Source organism: Hippopotamus amphibius, chromosome 7 (assembly GCF_030028045.1).
Source record: "Hippopotamus amphibius kiboko isolate mHipAmp2 chromosome 7, mHipAmp2.hap2, whole genome shotgun sequence".
NCBI lineage: Eukaryota > Metazoa > Chordata > Mammalia > Artiodactyla > Hippopotamidae > Hippopotamus > Hippopotamus amphibius.
In genome coordinates, this window is record NC_080192.1 from 90,424,628 (window position 1) to 90,448,310 (window position 23,683).

The window sequence follows — 23,683 nt, forward strand, 5'->3', positions numbered from 1 at the left end:
AAGGTGTGTGGAAGATGATGTTAACATATACAAACCACATTTGAATGTTTTTTCCATTTAAAGAACCTCATGGAGAATTTTTTGTGGAAAAGTTATAATTCTTAAATAAACACTCCGAGTGAGGTTTTTGTTTCTTGGTTACTTTGATATTGCTAACACTGTAATTTACAGAAAACTAAAGCCTGAATATTCTCCATGTGGTAATTAAAACATGTAAGATATTTGTGCTTGGGTTTCGATTCTGTGCCTGAATGAATAAACAGCTGCCCTCAGCAGCAGCTTGTGGATTCTTGGAACAGTGTCCAGACAGACAGCTTTGATCAGGGATTAGACCATTCATTCAAACACATTTGAAGCAAGGGCTTCAGTGTGGCATGTGTGGGACGTGGGATCATAAAACTGAATGGAGGCTGTTGACTTATCTTTTTATTGAATCTTTCTTGAACTGTGAGCTGCCAGCTCACAGCTTTTTGGATTTCTAATTCTATCATTCATGAAAACTTTAAATTTTCCTCAGTGTTTTATTATAATTTTCAAACATATAGCAGAATTAAAGGAATTTTACATGAACACCTATATACCCATCACCTAGATTCTGCCATTAACCTTTTTTCTACAGCTTTATTGAGGTATAATTTTCATACCATAGTATTCACCAGTTTTAAGTGTATAGTTTTAGTAAATTTGGCTGTTTATCACCACAGTCCTATTTTAGAAGACAATCACCTAAAAAAGTTCCTTTGTGCCCCTTTCCAGTCACTTCTTACTCTACCCCTCTGCCTCAGCCTCAGGAAAGTATTGCTTTCTCTTGCTATATTATTTCATTTTCTAGAGATATCTTGTAGATGGAGTTGTATAAAATACATCTTTTGTATCTGGCTTCTTCCATTTAACATGAGGTTTTGAGATTTATTCATGTTATTTGTATCAGTAGTTTGTTTTTTGTTTGTTTGATTGTTTGACAAGCCCTCTTCTAAAATTTTTTTGTTTTGAAATAACTGGATTTATAGACAGTTGCAAAGATAGTAGAGAAGTCCGTGTACTCTTCACTCAGGTTCCCCCAGTGGTTACATCTTGTACAGGAAAGTAAGCATCTTTTTATAGTATGTACTTTAGTTTCTTGAAAAAAAGAAGGAAAAAAAAGAAGACTCTCTAAAAAGTTTAGTATTATGGAAGTTTAGTTTAATTTTTCTTGGATTCTAAGGAAATTTTGTTTTCCTTAATTACTGTAGACATTCTGGGTTTGGAGTTATTTAAAAGTTTTGGGATGTTTAGTTATAGACCATTTCTGAATGGCAAATATAAGTTTATATGTTAATGGGTGATGAAAGAAGTTCTAATTGATCCTGATCCCTGGGCTCCATGATAGAGCTAGCGCCAACATTCTACAATCTTGGTTATGAATTCCCAACTTTGCCTGAAAAACTGTCAAGGTTAGAGAGATATTACTAAATTTTTCATTATGTTTGACCACAGACAATTTGATATTTCTGTAGAAATGGATGGGTATAAATGTGCAGGCTCAGTAATTCTTGTATGTTATTGCAGGTGTTTAGAATTTCACCACAGTACTGACTTTTGTAGTTTTTAAAAAAAATAAACCAATATAACTTTTATTTTTGGCTGAATAAAAAGTAAAACCAAGTTGAGAAGTTCAGAGTCAGCATTGTCCTGGTAAGTTCTTTCAAACCTCAGTAATTCTAAATGTGAGGTGTAGCTTATTTTTCTCATAATTGGTTTCCTGGCATGTATTGATGAAATGAAAATAATGAAATTGGAAATTAAGCTGAATGCAATAGAAAAAATGTGCATACTAAAGTTACTCTGGTTAATATTTGCATTGAAAAACCAATGTTGAGATATTTTAAGCCCAAACAAAGAAACATACTCATAGAATAACATTTTTAGTTATGGGCTGAATGCCCATTATCTGATCATTTTGGATTGGAAACAATTTCGGTATCCCAGGAGTCCAGGATATTGGATCTCTCCCTCTGTCCTGATAGTATAGTTTGTGATTAATTGGTTTATTGAAAAGTAAACTTTAGTAGAAAGAAGTAGACTGGGAAGGACTGGAATTTAGAATATAGGTGTGCACATTAGACTGGAGGCAAAGGACTGCAAATCTACTTTAGTGCTATGGGGAAAAACATCCCAGTCTGCCAGTGGAACACATAGGAGCACAGGGACAGGTACTGTGGAGGAATGTATAAGCACCTGGTAGCTGGGAGGTCCAGTAAGAAGAAATGGGGAATCTAATTTAACTATTGGGAAGGTAAGGAGCATTAGCAGACTGTGATTTTATTATACAGGAGGTTCATTATCCACATTATGACAGGAAAATATTCACTCATGAAGTGATCCCTTATCCAGAGAAGAATAGTAGAAATTCAGCATATAAACCACAAAAATACCCAGAATGAATTATTAAGGTTAAAATTATACATAGCACTATAGTTGACATTATCACAGTAATCTTACTGGTTTAATATTAGAAATGTAAATAAAAACCTCAAATGCCTGAAATATAAAAATGTTTCTTTAAATAACCTGAGTTAGAACCATATCAGAATTGCCATTTAAAAAGACTTATTAGAAAAAATAACTATAGTGAACAATATGGGTAAAAATTTAGACAGTGTGGCCACAGTGATAGAGGTAGGTTTATGGCATTAAATGCTTCAAAAAGAAAATGAATTGAGTATTTAACTCAAAAAGTTAGAAGAAGGAAACCCAATAAAGTGGAAGAAGGCAAAAAATAGAGAAAAATGGATGAGCAAACAGCAAAATAGAAAGCTTCAGGACCTTCATCTTGGTGGGGCTTAGCTCTTCTTCTGGAACTTTCCTAGGATTTTATCTGTATTACTGCAAAGCAAAAAAGGTGCCCTTAAAATCTGTCTCAACATGATGTTACATTGTGACTACCAGTAGGTAAGGATTGACTTTATATGAAATGTATTTGCTATTCCTATTGTAGAAGTTCTATCCAGTTTTATAAGAACAATTGGTAAAACAACAGGAAAGGAGGAAACAAAAATTCCTCTTATTTGTAATTGATAAGATTGACTACCTGTAGAACTTAAGAAAATCAAATTAAAACTTCTTAGAATGGATTCATGTAAGGTGCTTTATAGAAAACATATATAAAATAGAAGACAGTAGTGAAAATCACTGATGCTGAACAGAAAAAAAAAGAATGAAAAGAAATGAGGACAGTTTGAGAGGCCTCTGTGAGAACATCAAGCGCACTAATATTTGCAGTATAGAGGTTCTAGAAGGAGAAGAGAAGAGAGAAAGAGGCAGAGAACATATCTGAAGACATAATAGCTGAAAACTTTCCTGACCTGGGAAAAGAAACACATCCAAATCCAGGATGCACAGAGAGTCCCACACAGGATTAACCCAAAGAGGAAAACACCAAGACACATTGCAATTAAAATGACAAAAATTAAAGAGAAAGGGAGACTATTAAAAGCAGCAAGGGAAAAGCAACAAATAACATAAAAAGGAACTCCCATAAGTTTATCAGCTGACTCTAGCAGAAACCCTGCAGGACAGAAGGGAGTAGCATGATATATTTATGGCAATGACAGGGAAAAAGCGACACACAAGAATACTCTAACCAGCAAGGCCCTTGTTCAGATTTGATGGAGAGATCAAAAGTTTACAGACAAGCAAAAGCTAAAAGAGTTCAGCACCACCAAACCAGCTCTACAAGAAATGCTCAGGAAATTCCTCTAAGCTAAAAAGAAATGGCTACAACTAGAAACATGAAAATTATGAAATGAAAAAGCTCATTAATAAAGGCAAACATACAGTAAAGGTAGGAAATCATCCACCCACAAAGCTAGTAGGAAGGTTAAAGACAAAAGTAGTAAAATCATGTATACCCGCAGTAAGCAGTTAAGGGATACAAAATACAATTAAATGTAAAATATGATATCAAACAGTAATCATGAGAGTAAGAAAATACAAATGCAGGGTTGTTAATGTGCATTTGAAATGAAGAGACCAGCAACTTAAAACAGTCATGTATGTATACACATTGCTATATAAAAACCTCATGGTAACCACAAACTAAAAATCTATAATAGATATAAACCAAAAAAAGAAAAAGGAATCCAAACATAAAGATAGTCATCAAATCACAAGAGAACAAAAGAAGAAGAAATGGGGAAAAAAACAAAAGACCTACAAAACACCCCCCAAACAAGTTCTTAACAAAATAGTAATAACATACATATCATTAATTACCTTAAATGTAAATGGACTCAATACTCCAATTAAAAGACATAGACTGGTTGAATGGATACAAAAACAAGACCCATATATATGCTACCTACAAGAGACTCACTTCAGATCTAAAGATACACACAGACTGAAAGTGAGGGGATGAGAGAAGGTATTCCATGCAAATGGAAATCAAATGAAACCTGGGGTAGCAATACTTATATCAGACAAAATAGACTTTAAAGACTGTTACAAGAGATAAAGGAGGACACTACATAATGATGAAGGGATCAGTCCAAGAAGAACATATAACAATTGTAAATATATATGTACCCAACCTAGGAGCACCTGGATACATAAAGCAAATACTATTGGACATAAAGGGAGAAATTGACAATAACACAATAATAGTAGGGGACTTTAACACCCCACATATTCAATGGACCAATCATCCCGACAGAAAATCAATAAGGAGACACTGGCCTTAAATGACACATTACACCAGCTTAACTTAATTGACATATATAGAGCATTCCATCTAAAAGCAGCAGAGTACACATCCTTTTCAAGTGCACATGGAACATTTTTCAGGTTAGATTGCATGCTAGGCCACAAAACAAGCCTTGGTAAATTTAAGAAAATTAAAATCATATCAAGCATCTCTTCCAACCACAGTGCTATGAGACTAGAAGTCAACTATGAGAAAAAAACCTGCAAAAAACACAAATGTGGAGGATAAACAATATGCTACTAAACAACCAATGGATCACTGAAGAAATCAAAGAGGAAATGAAAAATATACCTAGAGAAAAATGAAAACAAAAACACGATGATCCAAAACCTTTGGGATACAGCAAAAGCAGTTCTAAGAGGGTAGTTTATAGTGATAGAAGAATACCTCAGGAAATAAGAGAAATCCCAACTAAACAATTGAACCTTACACCTAAACAAACTGGAGAAGGAAGAACAAACAAAACCCAAAGTTAGTAGAAAGAATTCATAAAGATCAGAGTAGAAATAAGCAAACCAGGGCTTCCTAGGTGGCTCAGTGGTTGAGAATCTGCCTGCCAATGCAGGGGACATGGGTTCGATTCCTGCTCCAGGAAGATCCCACATGCCACGGAGCAACTAAGCCCGTGCACCACAACTATAGAGCCTGTGAGCCACAACTGTTGAGCCCATGTGCTGCAACTACTGAAGCCTATGCGCCTAGAGCCCATGCTCTGCAACAAGAGAAGCCATGGCAATGAGGAGCCTGCGCACCACAACGAAGAGTAGCCCCCACTCCCTGCAACTAAAAAGAAAGCCCGCGCACAGCACAAAAGACCCAACACAGCCAATAAAATTAATTAATTAATTAAAAAAATAAACTAGAGGCAAAAAAAAAAGATGAATGAAACTAAAAGCTGGTTCTTTGAAAAGATAAACAAAATTTAGGCAGACTCATCCAGAAAAAAAGGAAGAGGGCACAAATCAGTAAAATCAGAAGTGGAAAAGAAGTTACAACCAACACTACAGAAATACAAAAGATCATAATAGACTTCTACAGACAACTATATGCCAATAAAATGGACAACCTAGAAGAAATGGGCAGATTCTTAGAAGATATATAATCTCTCAAGACTGAGCCAGGAAGAAATAGAAAATTTGAACAGACCAACTGTCAGTAATGAAGTTGAATCAGTAATTTAAAGAATCCCAGTAAACAAAAGTCTAGGACCAGTGGCTCCACAGGTGAATTCTACCAAACATTTAGAAAATATTCCCAAAAAATTGCAGAGGAAGGAACACTCTCAAACTCATTCTATGAAGCTGGCATCACCTTGATACCAAAGCCACACAAAGATATCATAAAAAGAAAACTACAGGCCATTATCACTGAAGAACATAGATGCAGAAATCTTCAACAAAATATTAGCAAACCAAACTCAGCAATACATTAAAAGGATCATACACCAGGCTCAAGTGGGATTTATCCCAGGGATGCAAGGATTTTTCAGTATCCACAAATAAATCAGTGTGATACGCCACATTAACAAATTAAAGAATAAAAACCACATGACCATCTCAATAGATGCAGAAAAAGCTTTTGACCAAATTCAACATCCATTTATGATAAAAGCTCTCTAGAAAGGGGGCATAGAGAGAACCTACCTCAATATAATAGAGGTCATATATGACCCAGCACAGCTAACATCATACTCAGTGGTGAAAAGCTGAAACCATTTCCTCTAAGATCAGGAACAAGACAAGGATGTCTGCTGTCACCACTTTTATTCAACACAGTATTGGAGTCCTAGCCACAGCAATCAGACAAGAGAAAGAAATAAAAGGAGTATAAATTGGAAAGAAAGAAGTAAAACTGTAACTTTTTGCAGATGACATACTATACATAGAAAATCCTAAAGATGCCACCAGAAAACTACTAGAGCTTTACAATGAATTTGTTAAAGTTGCAGGATACAAAATTGATATACAGAAATCTCTTGCATTTCTATACACTAACAGTGAACTATCAAAAAGAGAAATTAGGGAAATAATTCCATTTACCATCACTTCAAAAAGAATGAGATGCCTAGGAATAAATATACTTAAGGAGGTAAAAGACCTATACTCTGAAAACTATAAGACACTGATGAAGGAAATTGAAAACAACACAAACAGATGGAAGTAATACTGTGTTCTTGGACTGGAAGGATTAATATTGTTAAAATGAACATACTACCCAAGGCAATCTACAGATTCAGTGCAATCCCTATCAAAATAACAATGCCATTTTTCACAGAACTAGAGAAAATAATTTTAAAATTTATATTGGAACACAAAAGACCTCAAATAGCCAAAACAATCTAGAGAAAGAAGAATGGAGCTGGAGGAATCATGCTCCTGACTTCAGGCTATACTACAAAGCTATAATAATCAAAACAGTATGGTACTGGTACAAAAACAGACACATAGATCAATAGAACAAATAGAGTCCAGAAATAAACCCATGCACTTATATTCAATTAATCTGTGAGAATGGAAGCAAGGATATACAGTGGAGAAAAGTCAAATCGTTTCAATAAGTGGTACTGGGATAACTGGACAGCTACATGTAAAAGAATGAAGTTAGAACATTCTCTAACACCATATACAAAACTACACTCAAAATGGATTGAAGACCTACATGTAAGACTGGAAATCATGAAACTTCTAGAAGCAAACATAGGCAGAATACTCTTTGACTTAAATCGCAGCAATATTTTTTTGGATCCTTCTCCTAGAGTAATGGAAACAAAAGCAAAAATAAACAAATGGGACCTAATTAAACTTAAAAGCTTTTGCACAGCAAAGGAAACCATCAGCAAAATGAAAAGACAGCCTACTGAATGGGAAAAACATTTGCAAATGATATGACCAATAAGGGATTAATATCGAAAATATATAAACTGCTCATACAATTCAACATTAAAAAAAAAACCTGATTAAAAAATTGGCCTTAGACCTGAATAGACATTTTTCCAAAAAGTACATATAGATGGCCAACAAGCACATGAAAAGATGCTCCACAGCTCTAATCATCAGGGAAATGCAAATCAAAACCACGATGAGATATCACCTCATGCTTATCAGAATGGCTGTCATCAAAAAGAATACAAATAAATGTTGACGAGGATATGGAGAAAAGAGAACCCTTGCACACTGTTGGTAGGAATGTAAATTGATACAGCCACTGTGGAAAATAGTATGGAGAATCTTCAAAAAACTAAAAATAGAATTATCATATGATCCAGCAATTCCACTTCTGGGTGTATATCCAAAGAAAATAAAAACACTAATTTGAAAAGATACATGCACCCCAATGTTCATAGCAGCATTATTTACAATTGCCAAGATACAGAAGCAACCTAAGTGTTCATCAACAGATGAGTGGATAAAGAAGATGTGGCATAGACACACACACACACACACACACACACACACACACACACACACACACACACACACAATGGGTTACTACTCAGCCATAAAAAAGGAATAAACTTTTGCCATTTGCAAAAACATGGATGGACTTGGAGGATATGATAAGTGAAATGAGTCAGACAGAGAAAGACAAATACTGTATTATGTCACTTATATGTGGAATCTAAAAAAATACCACAAACTGATGATTATAACAAAAAAGAAACAAAGTCACAAATATAGAGAACAAACAAGTGGTTACCAGTGGGGAGAGGGAAAAGGAGTGGGGAAATATAGGGGTAGAGGATGAAGAGGTACAAACTATTTTGTGTAAAATATGCTGCAAGGAATATAGCCACTGTTTTTAATAACTATGAATCAAGTATAACTTTTAAAAGTTGTGAATCACTATACTGTACACCTGTAACTTATATAATAATATACATCAACTATATTTCAATAAAAATTTTTTAAAAATATACAAAAATTTTCTTTATAAACTGACAGTGACTACTTAGAAAAGTACGAGTGTGTGTATTTGGAGGGAGAGATTCTGGTTTTCAATAGCTATGAAAATACTTAAAAATAAGTCTACCAAGAAATGTATAAGATATGAAACCTATGTAACTTTTTAGACTTTTAAATTTCTAACAAATTGATAGAAGTACCATATTTCTGGATGGAAATATTGTTTTGTAAATAAATGACAGATCTAGGACAGAATTTGTAGTCCTGCAACATAGCTCTAGTGTATCAAAGAACTTAGGCTATAGGAAATGGCACAAACTAGTAGAGAGAGAGGGTGAGGTGAAATGGAGGAAAAATTGTGTATTTATAAGAAAAACAGAAGTTAACATCTTGCACTAAAATTAATTTCAGATGGAATAAAAATGTAAAGAAAAAAAGGGACAATGGAAACAACAGAATTAAGAAAATTTAATAATGCTTAACTGATGTTAGGGTGGAAGGACTATTTAAGCTTCAAAGTATGACATAAAATTAAAAAATTAAAACTTATATGTCAATAAACACCATTGTAAAAGATTAACCTAAACTGGGAAAATGTGTTTGAAATGTAATAATAGAGACCTTTTCAAGACCAACTGAAAAGAAAACAAACCCAAGTCTAAAAACAAGTGAAGAATAATGAAATTAGTTTTCAAAAGAGAAAACACAAATGGCTAACAAATATGAAAAATAATCGTAATTTTTTGGATTCAAAATATATATGGTGAAGTAGTAGTGAGATTCCATTGTCCAGCAGTCTAATGGTAAAAATTCGTTAAAAGGGTAATTCTCAGAATTGCAAAGAATGTGGTAAAATAGGCATATCTCACATTCACATGCAGCTAACAGGAATCAAAGTGGGCTTGGCAGTGTGACTGCAAGTTTTAACATATTCACGATTCTATAGCCTTGGAAAATAAATGCCTTTTAGTTCAAGTTTTCATTAATGAAAAGTTTGTTTTGAACCTGTATGTCAGGCATTAGGCTGAATGCTTTACATTTGTTTCATTTAATTCTCATAATAATCTTACAAGTATTATGTATCTTTAAGAGGTAGACCATCTGAGGCCCAAAAGATGAAAAAAACTTTCAAGGTTATTGCTCACTATTAAGCAAGATAGAAAGCATCCTGTCTTGGGAAAGTGCTTGTGATGTTAATTTCTAAGAATAAACACAACTTGGGGAATTCCCTGGCAGTCCAGTGGTTAGGACTCTGTGCTTCCACTGCAGGAGGCATGGGTTCAGTCCCTGGTCGGGGAACTAAGATTCCTCAAGTGCTGTGGCATGGCCAAAAATAAAATAAAAATTAAAAAATAAAATAAAATAAGGGACTTCCCTGGTGGTCCAGTGGTTAAGATTCCATGCTTCCATTGCAGGGGGCACAGGTTCGATCCCTGGTCAGGGAGCTAATAAAATCCTGCATGTTGTGTGGTGTGGTCTAAATAAATAAATAAATAAATAAATAAGTAAATAAGTAAAATAAAGAATAAACACAACTTGTAAAATTACACCTACTAATAATTTTCTTAACAATATAAAGAAAAAAACATAGTAAAGATTGAAAGTCATTATTCACAAATGTTATTAGTAGCATTCCTATTAGTATAATTATTAGTATAATTATTCCTATTAATTTATAAGATTGAGGATTATTCTTATTTATATTTACTTTTCTGCAGTTGAACTTTAAAAAAATTTTTAGCCAAACTTAAAAAAAAAAAAAGATGGGAGTAAGAACAGGCAATAGACAAAAGTGAAAAATCAAAGAGAAAGTTTTAAAAAAATCCAGCAAAACCAGTGCAAGTACCTTAAGGAGAGGCTTTCAAACCCTTATTTTTGACTTATATTCAAAGCTTAATTTGGTTATGCACATTCAGGTTTATTCTCTACTCACCTTCCTTTGGCTTGTTTCTCTTCCTTTTTTTAAAAAATGTATTTATTTTTGGTTGCATCGGGTCTAAGTTGCAGCATGTGGGATCTTTCATTGCGGCACATAGGCTGTTCATTGCAGCATGCAGGCTTCTCGTGGGGGCGTGGGTGCAGTAGTTGCAGTGTGTGGGTTCTCTAGTTGTGGCATGCCGGCTTAGTTGCCGTGTAGCACATGGGATCTTAGTTCCCCGACCAGGGATGGAGCCTGCATCCCCTGCATTGGAAGGTGGATTCTTAACCACTGGACCACCAGGGAAGTCCCTCTCTTCCTTTCTTGAGGGTATTGTATTAGGGATTTCATAAGCATCCAGTGGATTATAAAGAACTTATATTTGGTATTTGAAAATAAAGGTTAAGTCATTTGTTCAAATTCAGAAAAGGAAAACAGTAGTAGATTTCCTAAATACTGGTTCATTTCGCTGTTACTATATTTATTTATTTAGGTTTGTTTTAAATGTTTTATTGGGCTTTATTTATTTTAATTAATTAACTTATTTATTGGCTGCATTGGGTCTTCGTTGCTGCACATAGGCTTTCTCTAGTTGCGGCGAGTGGGGGCTACTCTTCATTGTGGTGCACGGGCTTCTCAGTGCAGTGGCTTTTCTTGTTGCAGAGCACAGGCTCTAGGCGCCCGGGCTTCAGTAGTTGTGGCTCACGGGCTTAGTTGCTCCATGGCATGTGGCATCTTCCTGGATCAGGTTTCAGACCCGGGTCCCCTGCATTGGCAGGTGGATTCTTAACCACTGTATCACCTAGGCAGTCCCACTAATGCTGTTTTTAAAAAAATACACACTTAAACTAGTGGGAATTTTTTATTTTCATCTTTTTAAATTAAAATTCCAACTTCTTAAAATGCAACTGCAACTAATTCTTCTGCTTTTTGTGGTATTTCAGGCATACACCAGCCAGTTTGTATCCCTTGTGATGTTTGCTCTTATGATGTGTGATGACAGGATCTCCATGCAAGAGAGGCGCAAAGAGATCATGCTTGGATTGAAGCGGCTGCCTGGTATGAAAATATCACACACTCTACTTGTTGTCTAAGGCATTGGGAAATGGGCGAGTCTGCGGCTTGCACCTATTTAATCAATAGGATCTTTTTACTTTGCACTTGTGCATTTAAAAACCCTGCATTGATAGCACAGAAGATTAGAAACATTAGTGTTTTATGTTGTTATTATTATTATTATTATATTGGTTCAGTTTATTGTCCTTTTTTCATAGATTTTGCTAATATTACTTCTTAACAGATTTGATTAAGGAAGTTTTGAGCATGGATGATGAAATTCAGAAACTGGCAACAGAACTTTATCACCAGAAGTCGGTTTTGATAATGGGACGTGGCTATCATTATGCTACTTGTCTTGAAGGGGCCCTAGTAAGTCTTCTCACTTGCAATTTCAGTATGTTGACTTATGGACCTGGCACATAGTCATACTTTTAGATTGAAACAAATGGGTGGAACTTTTACAAAAGTGCCTTGTATTTATGCATTCTAATTTGTTTACCTTGAGAAAGTATAAAAGAATACTTAACTTAAAAGTGAAAATCAAGAAGAGTACATTTTAGCATGATAACTTGGGTTTAGCAAGTAACTTGGGATAGTTTTTTGTCCAAATATGAATAAAATAAATATTGAGGTCTCTAGGTGTGAGATTTAATTGAGGTTAAATATGAAGTGATTAAGAGAACAATTACAAAGAAATATGAGTACATTCGTGATAATCTAAAATCTTCAAAAAGTCCTTGTGGGGTTCTAAAACTTCCAGTTACTTGTTGACATTATGGAAATAACAGTCGGTTAACCTATTGGCTGTATTTGCACATCAGTGATCGTTTAATACTTTTGGATGAATAGGCAGGAACCTCCGACATCAGATGTCTTGTGTAATATTTACTTAAGGAATGAGTTTTGGAAAACAGACTGAATACTCATCTAGTTCTTTCCTGTTAGAAAATCAAAGAAATCACGTATATGCACTCTGAAGGTATCCTTGCTGGTGAATTGAAGCACGGCCCTCTGGCTTTGGTGGATAAGCTGATGCCTGTCATCATGATCATCATGAGAGATCACACTTATGCCAAGTGTCAGAATGCTCTTCAGCAGGTGGTGGCTAGGCAGGTGAGTTGGGCTGCTGTGAGGACACCTTGGGGATCTAAGAGTTGGGTCACTGAAGCTTATTTGAATTTTATGACATTTGAAGTGATAGACCATATCCAGCAGGTGACTCACAAAACATGCTTAGGTTTACATGTGAGTAATCTGAGATACTCAGGAGTTTTGACTGGACCCAGCCCATAATTCTCATAATACCAGAACCAAGACCAAAAATAAGGTCTTGGTCTCCAAGTCCTATCTTCTTCAATTAGCATATGTTGCTCTCTTTTAATTTAATATTCTTAAATGTGTATTTCAGGAGGAACTAGATTTTACATTAATATTACGGGTGCTGTACTTAATTGCATTTTCTTCAGATCATTTGGCTTTGTATGTACATTTCCAAAGATATTAATCTCTAGTCACAATGTAGTGGTTACAGAATTGGGCTTTAAAGGCAGGTAGTCCTAGATTCAAGTACCGAGCTTGGTATTTCTTAGTTATGTAAGTTTAAGAAAGCTTGTTTCTTTGACTATGAGTGAGACTTAACGATATGGAATTTTTTTGGTTAATTTTTTATTTATTTATTTATTTTCAACTGTGTTGGGTCTTCATTGCTGTGCGAGGGCTTTTTCTAGTTGCAGCAAGCAGGGGGCTACTCTTTGTTGCAGTGCGAAGGCTTCTCATTGTGGTGGTTTCTCTGGTTGCAGAGCACGGGATCTAGGTGCGAGGGCTTCAGTAGTTGCAGCACATGGGCACAGTAGTTGTGGCACACGGGCTTAGTTGCTCTAAGGCATATGGGATCTTCCCGGACCAGGGATCGAACCCATGTCCCCTGCATTAGCAGGCAGATTCTTAACCACTGTGCCACCAGGGAAATCCCACCATATGGAATTTTGAGTTTAAATAAACGTAAGTCAGTGAGGCCACATTCGAATTGTGCAGTGCAAAATTTGCATGTTCATGTCTTACAGTCCTGACTTTGCTTAACCGGTGATTATGAGTGTGATTTCTTTCCCAGGGACGGCCAGTGGTGATCTGTGATAAGGAAGACACTGAGACCATTAAGAACACAAAAAGAACAATCAAGGTGCCACACTCAGTGGACTGCCTGCAGGGCATTCTCAGTGTGATCCCCTTACAGTTGCTGGCCTTCCACCTGGCTGTGCTGAGAGGCTATGATGTGAGTGATAGACCACTTTGGGCTGGCTTTTCACCCTAGTATATTTTGATAGTTTCCTTCTAAATTTTTAGCAACAGAATTTGAGAACTCCCTCATACATAATCTCTGTCACCTGTTATATTTCCAGGGCCCAATTTGTAGGTTACATCCTAACATTTTCATACCCATAGAACTTGAAGGAATCTTGGATGTTATCTCCACAATTGGAGATTACCTCCTTGGGGACTCTCACCTGTTTTTTTTTCTGTTTCTTAATGGGGTAGCTATTGGAAATTCTTTATTTGGGACTTTCTCACACATTGTAGGACTCTAAGCATTCTGGTCCCTCATTCATTGTGACAACCAAAGTGACAGTCAAAACATCCTGCTCTTATACATTTGCCCTGAGAGGGATGCCACCTCATAGAGGATCACAGGAGTTTTTCATGTGCTGTACTGGCTCCTTTGGATTCTTCTTCCTAACTGATTTCAGGTCTTTTAAAGATATATCACTATATTTTTTAATTGAATTCTTTGTAGTCTGTAAAACAGATGATTAATGAACATGTTGTTTTCTGTTTTATGTTTTTGTAAGCAAAAACAATTTGCTTATAGCCACTCCCCCCCAATATCTGTATAATCTCTCAAATCTTGCTTTTTTTTTTTTTTTTTTTTTTTTGCAGGTTGATTTCCCGCGGAATCTTGCCAAATCTGTAACCGTAGAATAAGGAACATCTGAAACTGGGCGATTAAGCAACACAAGACACCTTTTGTATTTAAAACCTTGATTTAAAATATCACCCTTCTAATAAGCCTTTTTTAGTAAATCCTTATTTATATATCAGTTATAATTATTCCATTCAATTTGTGATTTTTGTGAAATTACCTCATATTTTTCCAGTAATTTGTGGGGGAGTTTGAATAATGGAATCTACATTGGTATTGGTATCAGAAAGAGATTTAGCTCTCATTTTCTTTAAAGGATGCTGAGTGTTGGATTTCTGGGCCCTCCACTTCAATCTGAGAGGATTGTGTGTTTTTAAAATAATTGGCATTTGTTTTAACATACATTCACATTTCATTCAAGCCAATGAAAGAGTAGTGCATTTAATTGGAATATTTAAAGCCAGTGGCAATGTACTTGGACATTTAATTAAGATTTTGCTAAGTTATAAAGAGAAGATGCTGTGATTTATTTTGAAATTTGTTATTTTGTTTTTAAATCAATTGTAAAACTTAAAAACTGAAAACTTTTCTTCGTGGGATTTCTAAGTTAAGTTAACCTTAGTCTCTCAAACTGATTGCCCGTTATCTGTACTTCAGGGTATCTTAGGAAGATAAATAGTATAGTAGTGCATTGGTTTTCTCCAGCCCTTAAGAGAAAATACTTGCACAATTTTATAGCACAAACTTTAAATTTGAGCTGCTTTGGACAACTGACAATATGACTTTAAATTTGAAGATGGGATACATACATGTTGGATATCTTACTCCTTGGGTTTTCATCTCCTAAAAGTAGTTTTTAATTTCCTTGTATCTGTTTTTTTTTTTTTTAATTACTGCTGAATAACATTTTATCTTGTTCTTTGAAATCACCACACAGAGTTGCTGTCAAATCTCATATTAAATCAATACTGATATATTCAGAATTCTTTTCAACTTTTTCCCAGAGAAGCATTATTTGCAGTTAATTTTAACTTTCTTCACTACCTTGTTGCATCGAACTAGTACCTTCATGCCAGTTTGGAAGCTCCTTGCAGTTGTTTGGAAGATTTGCAAGTCTTTTAACTAATCATTTGACAATAAGTGTATGTGATGGGCTAGACTTAGAAAAAGCTGTATGCTTTACACTGATACTAGTGAAGGATTATATAAAATTTAGTATTACTTTCTGGGTATTTTTCTCTCTGTATATTCCGTGTTCTACCCCTGAAAAATATTTAGGAATGAGGAAGAGATAAATAAGTAAAGTGATATTGAGGTGCCTTCAGCTGGGAAGTGTCAGAAGTGGAAACTTAAAATTTAGATTAAAAATTTAGAGTAGAATATTAGTTTGACACCCAAAAAGTTGTGAGTAATAATTTCTTCATGGAGCTTTTTTGGCCACATCTTGGGTGTTACAGGACAGTGTGTTCATGTTTTGGTTAAGTCCTCTTTCAAAAGTTTTCACTTTTAAATTGTTATGGTAAGATATTTAGTATAATTAAGCTCAGTCTTTTCCTTTTCCTATGTTTGAACTTCTTGATGGGGTTAACATTTTCTAGTAGCTGTTGTTGTAAGAGAAACATAGAAATCTGTCTTGTGTTAGGGTTAGAGAAAGAATTTGGCATATTTTGAGGTAATTCAGAAGGACTCTTAGATTGACTAGAAACCTGTTTTTAAAGTGAAATAGGGTTACTGTTCACATCATTTATATAGCTACTATAGCTATATTTATCTATTTCAATTGTTTCTAATATTATTTTGTGTAGGCCTGCTAGTTTTAGTATGTGTGTAGTCTCATTCTTAAATTTGTTATATTAGCATTTTATGCACATGATTTGTATGGACTTGTAGCATTTCTGAAGTTCAAATTAGCTTTCTAAGTGAAACTGATATGTGAAATCAATCATTAGCTTCCGTCTCCTTTTTTTCTCCCTCTGTGTATGTGTGTGTGTTTGCGTGTGTCTCTGTCTGTCTTTCTCTCACTCTCAAAACACACACACATACTCTTCAGGCTAGGATAAGTTCTAAATCAAATCTCAAAGACCAATAGTAAGAAGAAAGAAGAGGTATTTTCCAAACAAACGTGGTTTCTCGTCACCACCCGTGTTTACTGTAGTGATTTTTAGATGCTTTTATGAGTTAATGAATGCAAAAAATATTGTAGTGAGGCAAACTGCTAATAAGTGTGGATGCTCAGTTCAAACCAATGTAATACAGGATAAGAAAATCTGATTTTTCAAGAAAGATATTCTACAAAAGGAGTCTTTTATATAAAAAATTATTTCTTGTAGTACATTTAAAAATTGAATTAACTCATGTATAACTTAGAGTTCCTTACCCCAGGTCATTAGCCCTTTTTAGGCCAGGGCATCTAACACATGGCCAAGTAAGTGAGTGTTACTTTGGTATCAGTTAGCTTTTCTGTTTTTTAAATCACCTATGCCATAAGAATAAATGGTAAGAGGAAAATTAATGTTAATTGTTTTTAGTTTTTTATAACTCTGTCAACAACCTATTATGGGTGAGTCACAATGCTAGAAACTGAAAAATACATCCTATTTAAAGCAAAGTCCACTTGTCCCCAGGTGGACTCATCGCTCTTGGAGACTAGGATCATTGGAAGGCACAGGGTGAGAGAATGGAAAAATGGAGTTGAGCTGTGAAATGTTGTGAGTTGATTTGTTCACTTGATGATCCAGGTTTTGGTGCGTATCATGTTCCTTAGAGGTGAAGTGCATTTTGTAGAGTAAGCTGTTATCACAGGCTGTAGACCCATGTGTCTGTGGTACTCTAAGGAACAGCAGTCATTAGATGCAAAGGTGAAAACAGTCGAGCATCACAACTAAAAGGGAACTGACACAGGGTGATGTGCAGACAGAGCTGCTGGTTAGAGAGCTGATAAAGATTTTCTCTCTTAGGTTCTTAGAAAGTTGTTTCCGAAATGACATTGTCTTATCCTTTTGAATACAGGTCTCTTGACCTGAGTTAATTATGAGGATGAGAGGAAAGGAACCCCTTTTTAGCTCCTTGGTAGTATTCCTCTGGCACATTTCTATTAACTCTTCAAAGAAGGAAAACCAACTGAAATGTTTGCTTTAACAGACGTATTTTAAGAAGCCCTTTGGGGTCAGTTTTCTCTCTCTCTTTTTTAATTAGGATATATACTATAGCAATAAAAGGGAACAACTAATGTTAATTATTGTACGCTACAACCTGATTTTTCTAAAAAAGCACAATGTCATTGAAAATGTTTATTTAAAAAGAATTAATAGCTCGCATTAAATTTGTGAAGGCCAAAGAAATTGAAGGGAATGGTAAAGAAAGATAAAGAAGTCTTATATCCACATATTTAGTAGATTTTGTATATCAGAATACCAGGTAGTATTTTACCTGTGAAAACATATTTCAGATTCCTTTCTTTGTTTTTAGTGTTAGAGCCTCAAGTTTAGATGTTCTAACAAGTAAATCTTTTCCCACAATATTTAAAAATTGTTGATATATCAGTATTTCCCTATCTTAATGAATTTAACTGTATCTTTAGATCTGTGACATGATAACCAATAGGACTGATAATATTAGCTTTGAACCAATAGTATCCAGGGTTAAAATAAAAATCATAATTAACTAGCAAGATTGTAAAGTTATGCCATGTTAACTTGTGAGTCTATAATAGCTTGATAGCAAAGTTATGGAATATACCGTAAATATACCGTAAATAATGGCTAATGAGAACTTTTTAGGAAATTCTCAAATTACCTTTACTATACTAGTTTTGAGAATGAGTATAGAAATGACCCTGTTAGCTTTTTAAAACTTCTGCAGTTAATTTAATTTTAATTTTTTGCTTAAATAAAACTTTTGGTATTTGTTTAAATTATATTTCTTGTGAGCTAGAAATTTTAGAATCACCCTGCCTTTGTTTCAGTTTTCTGTTCTTTAAGATGAGTGTTTAGTTTACTGAGCCAGTTGGTCATTTCTTCTCCGTGTTTTCGAAGTCCATGGCTATAACTCTGAACTGTGAATAAGTTATCAAAAACTTGCTGAGAATTGCATTTTGAAGCAATTTGCCAATATTTGAAGTGTATACATGTTTGTCGTTGTGTTAAAGATTGTATTGTACTAAGAATGTAGCCAATGTTTACTTTAGTTGTTAGTAAACATTTTTGATGCTAAAAGTATATTCATTACTGTTGCTTTTAAAAAGAAGAAATATTACATAAATATATTCAAAAGTTATGTCTTCACTCCAACTTCCCAATTATTTTAAAAAGGATCGTTAGACAAAACAAAGGCTCTACTTTTTCTGATGTTATTCTCTGTAAATATTATACTTCCTCAAGTCTTTTAGAACTTTTTTGTGAGAATATATTGTTTCTAGCAAATTTACAGGGTATGCAGTGATCAACAACTTTAAGTGAATTGATAGTTGCAGAAGAGGGATATTTAAGATGGGTGAATAGCAACACAGCATATACTCCAGTTTCTAAAGTTTCTGTAGTATCTGGCAATCTATTAATTATAGAACAAAGAGTCCTTTTACAGGATCCTGTTATAAATAGCAAGCTAAAATCTCTATCCCTAGTGCTTACAGCACTTGCTGTGTTTTGCAGGAGACAGAGTTATGCCAGGGTGGTTTGAATGAATAGGGTGCTGTGTTGCCTTCCCATAGAATTGAGTCCAGTCTCTCATTTCTCTTTCACTCTGTGTTGCTCTGCAGCAAAGCCCAGATCCACACCGGCATGGATCATTTTTCCCACAGGCCACATTTTTTGCATAAAATTTAGCTTTACACCTAATGAAAAGTTTTATTTAAATTCTTTTCAGTTCATTATCAGTAAATATTTACTGAGTGCTTATTAAAGGCCAGGAAATAATCTCCCTAAAAATTAAGAGGCTACTTTTCATTGGAGTAGATTTAAGGAAAAATAAGTTCTTTAATTTTTTCATTGGGGGAAAGAAGTCCTTAAGTTTCTCTCATTTTAAAAAATGATGTAGAAGATTTATTGGCTTAACAAGCATCCTGGAGATAAAAACTAATCTTGTCATAATATACAGAGAAGTTGCCAGGCTATAGGTCATTTAACCAGCTGACCCCTTCCCAGGAAGTATATATATATAATAAGATAAATTTATTATTCTCTTTTTGGTTAGCGTGTATACGAGATTATTTCCAAGGTTGAAAAGACATATTTGTGAACTTCACATTAACATGATTCATTGACTCAAACACCAAGATTCACACATGTATTTTCTCATAGAGAATGCTGTTGTGTGGCCATACTTCCTTTTTCATATTTCAAAAAATTTTTGAATATGGAGTATGGATATGTGATTGAAAATATAAATTATAAGTGGAGCTTGTAAGCAATTGGAGAAGTGCTCTCTGGGTAGAATTATAGTTATTTCTTTCCCATTCATTTATCAGCCTGCCTTTGTATATGTTTATATAAAATTAAAAAGACTTTATGCCTGTTAAGATGAAAGCAGTTGGCATGTTTTCATATGCTTTTAATTTTTGCAGTTTAGGGACTGATTGCATTATTTCCAACAATGTAAATAAGGTACATTGTGGAACTCATAGCTGTTGCACACCCAGGGGATCTGTAGGGGTTAATTTTTGCCTCTGTCAGCTTTGTATATTTTGAAATGGAAATAAATATGGTGAGGTCTTAGAAGGAAAATGGCCAGAATTCCCAAAGCCTGTAATATAAGTAAATACTCATTGAGAGTTCTAGATGCATTATACCTAAAAGGCAAATGATCACTTGTTCTCAACTAATATATTCTTAATTTGTGAGACCCAAAGGTTGATAACAATTAATTCTAGGTTGTCATTGCAATAGCCAGGTCTAGATGTGTCAGGATCACTACAGTTTGTTTCTGCCAACAGCCCCTTTCAGGTGACACTGTTGTCAGCATTAAGAAAAGCCAGTGTGGCATCAGTCAAGGATGTTTTACTGTGTCAAATTCAATGTGAGATGGACTCAGTAGAAAACTTTGTCTTCAAATAATGCCCCTAATTGGGTTGGAAAATAGTCTGAGACAATTAAGACTTTCAGTTTCTAGGTAAGTGAAATTGCATTAAATTCAAGTTCCTTTTGTTAGACTTGAATGTATCTAGCCAGTATGATTTATGGGGGCTTTTGGTTGTTTTGTGTTGTTTTTTCCTATTTACTTTGTATGTAGAGTTGTTTTGAAATATTGAGCATATTTGCTTTGAATTTTATCTCTTGCTTTCTGTTTTGTATTTGTCCTTTCAATAAAATTGTAAACCCAATATTGATTTTATTCTTAATTTACTTTTACTGTTGCTGTGGAGAAATCTAGGAACTGTGGGAGATATTTGTAGGAATTTCACCTTATGTTATTAACTTGGAATCGTGTTACTGAAGTTCAAAGCATTTCTTTCTTTGCAAGAAACAAATAAATTAAATTTGAAACTTCTTCATATAGGTAGCCTTTTTTTGTGCTTTAAGTGAAGCGGAAAAATCTGCTGGCCTCTGAATGCAGAATTGACTTTACTGGCACAACATTCGTAACTTGAGTACTTTGAGTTGTTTTCTTAGCAGAGACAGGTTTGTATTGATTTATTTGCAAATTTCCAGTTGTTTCTGTGGCAGAACACAGGAATGAAGGACAGTGACTGAGATTTCCCAAGATAGAGAAAAGTTAGCTGCCTTACAGACACATTGGTCTCTTCAGTTTGACCTTCCCAAAGTGTAATGTTCTTAAGTTAATGATTCTTGACTCTTTTGGGCTTAATATGTTGAAACGAAATAAGGGCAGCTCTGAGAATGTTGACAATTACACTAACAGAACATAGGGCTGATTTTTAATATTATTTCATATATATATATATTTTTTCTTTCTCACAATCATTGTATAACTTAGGTGTCTTCCATATATGCATTATTCAGAGGCTTTCTCACATTCTTCACAGCCAGTTCTTTCCACTTAGCACTTGGTTGTATGTCTCAAGATTGAGAGTTCACTGAAAGCTACTTTACACGGACATCATTAAAAGGGGATTTATTGAGTATGAGTTCTCTCATGATGCCGAAGGGCTGAGGATTTACTGAAACCTTGCCCACAGACATTGCATTTATAAGTTTTTTCTCCTGTATGTATTCTTTTGTGCATAGTGAGATTACACTTGACACTAAAGGATTTTCCACATGGATTACACTTATAGGGTTTCTCCCCTGTGTGAGTTCTCATGTGTATTGTAAGGGACACATGCCTGCTAAAAGCTTTTCCCCACTCACTGCAGTTAAAAGGTTTCTTGCCCCTGGTATGGATTTTCATATGCCTCCTATGAGATAAGGGTCCACGGAAGGTTTTCCCACATTCCTTACATTCATGTTTCATTTTCATGTGAATTTTCTTATGTAAAACAAGGAAAGATTTCACTCTGAAGGCTTTTCCACATTGATTACATGTAAATGGTTTTTCTCCATTATGAATTCTCACATGTTCTTTAAGGCATGAGCGATCCCTGAAGGCTTTCCCACAATCATTGCACTTATAGGGTTTCTCTCCAATATGAATTTTCTTGTGTGTGATAAGGTTGGAGCTCAGCCTAAAAGCTTTCCCACATCTATCACACTTGTAAGGTTTCTCTCCAGTATGTATCCACAGGTGTATCTTAAGAGATGAGTTACTACTTAGGGCTTTACCACAGTGGCTACATTCAATGCCTATCTCCTCAGTGTGGATTCTCCTATGTCTTTTAAAATATGGGAGAATACTGAAGGTTCTCCCACAATCATTGCATGTATAAGGTTTCTCTCCAGTATATGTTATCTGGTGTATGGTAAGCCTAGAGCTTCTACTGAAGGTTTTGCTGCATTGATTACATTTGTAGGGTTTTTCTCTTGAATGAGTCCCTGAATGTTGTCTGAGAAGTGAGCTATCTTGGAAGGTTTTTCCACAGTCATGGCACTCATACGGCTTCTCCCCAGTGTGCATTCTCTTGTGATGTGTAAGATAAGAGCTTGAGCTGTAGGCTTTCCCGCACTGATCACACTTAAATGATTTTTCTCCAGTGTGAGTTCTCATGTGCAACTTAATGGATGAATGGCTCTGCATAATGTTATTGTTTTTTAAATTAAAGAATTTATAATAGCTAGGCTTGTGCTCAAAAAGGATGCCTCCAAATTGGATCATTATTTAAGTGGATAATCTCTTCACAAAATTTAACAGCCAACTCTTGCTTTTCTTATTAACCTTACCTTGTGCTGTCCAGTGTACTGGGTACACCAGGTACACAGATCATATGAGAAGGACCTGTGGACAGATGAACTCAGTGTAAACAACATATATCTCTGTGCCTGAGCGTGTGAATTTGCCATAGTTGTTGCTTAATAAAATACTTGCTGACTCAAGTTATGCTCTAAATAGCATTTTTCCCCCTTATTTTTTCTTTCAGTGCCTTTCCTTGCTGAGTTAGAGTTTGGTCCTGAAATCATAAATCACTATTGGCATTTCCAGTAGGAAAGGATTTAATATGGGGAATTAGGTTTACACAACCATTAGGTCTGGGAAGTGCAGATCAGGGAGGGCACTGTGAAATCTGCCTGTGTAGGAATTGCAGGAAGCTACTGTTGGTGATCTCAGCTGTCCGAAGCACCGGGGGTGGGTGATTCTCAGAAAGATGCTTGGAAGACACTGGCGAGTCCCACATTAGCTGTCTGATTAGCTGTCTTATTAGTTTGTTTGCAGTTGCCACTGGAGAATATTATTTCTACTTCTCTCTTCCCTCCCAAATTGTGCACAAGTGGCTCTCATTGCTGAAATCTAATTGGATCTCTGTGTACAAGTATTCAATAGAAGGGGGAATTTGGAAGGGTGGGGATAGTACAGAATATTCAACAGATGTTGTTCATCACAGTTCATCCTTTGGAATACACAACATCTATACTTACCCTTGTATCCATGTTTAAATTTCCAAATAAGAACAACAACAAAAAATCATGATTCTGCTTGATATGTAGCAACTATCCCTGTTGAAATAAAGATCCACTCACTTTCTTCCCAAGAAGAGGAGATATATTTCATGAATTTCTCTATCCATCTCTGTTTGATGTTTATTCCTCTTCTTTAAAAAC

At 35.1% G+C, this 23,683-nt stretch overlaps 2 protein-coding genes across 4 annotated transcripts in view; one reads left to right on the forward strand and one right to left on the reverse strand.

Moving 5' to 3' along the window:
• Positions 1 to 14,715, forward strand: part of GFPT1 (glutamine--fructose-6-phosphate transaminase 1) — a 65,437-nt gene extending 50,722 nt beyond the window's left edge. For all 3 annotated transcript variants that reach the window (XM_057741178.1, XM_057741179.1, XM_057741180.1), the window contains 5 exons: positions 11,506 to 11,620; positions 11,862 to 11,989; positions 12,566 to 12,733; positions 13,731 to 13,892; positions 14,555 to 14,715. In XM_057741178.1, the coding sequence (XP_057597161.1) occupies positions 11,506 to 11,620; positions 11,862 to 11,989; positions 12,566 to 12,733; positions 13,731 to 13,892; positions 14,555 to 14,599 (618 nt within the window). In that variant the 3' untranslated portion in view covers positions 14,600 to 14,715. The remainder of the gene's footprint in view (positions 1 to 11,505; positions 11,621 to 11,861; positions 11,990 to 12,565; positions 12,734 to 13,730; positions 13,893 to 14,554) is intronic.
• A 3,831-nt stretch (positions 14,716 to 18,546) lies between these two features.
• LOC130857662 (zinc finger protein 397-like) lies at positions 18,547 to 22,634 on the reverse strand. The gene is made up of 2 exons (XM_057743381.1): positions 21,987 to 22,634; positions 18,547 to 18,591 (listed from the first exon to the last, which is right to left on the reverse strand). The coding sequence occupies exons 1-2, from the start codon at positions 22,632 to 22,634 to the stop codon at positions 18,547 to 18,549; spliced, it is 693 nt and encodes a 230-aa protein (XP_057599364.1).
• Between the last annotated feature and the right edge of the window lie 1,049 nt (positions 22,635 to 23,683).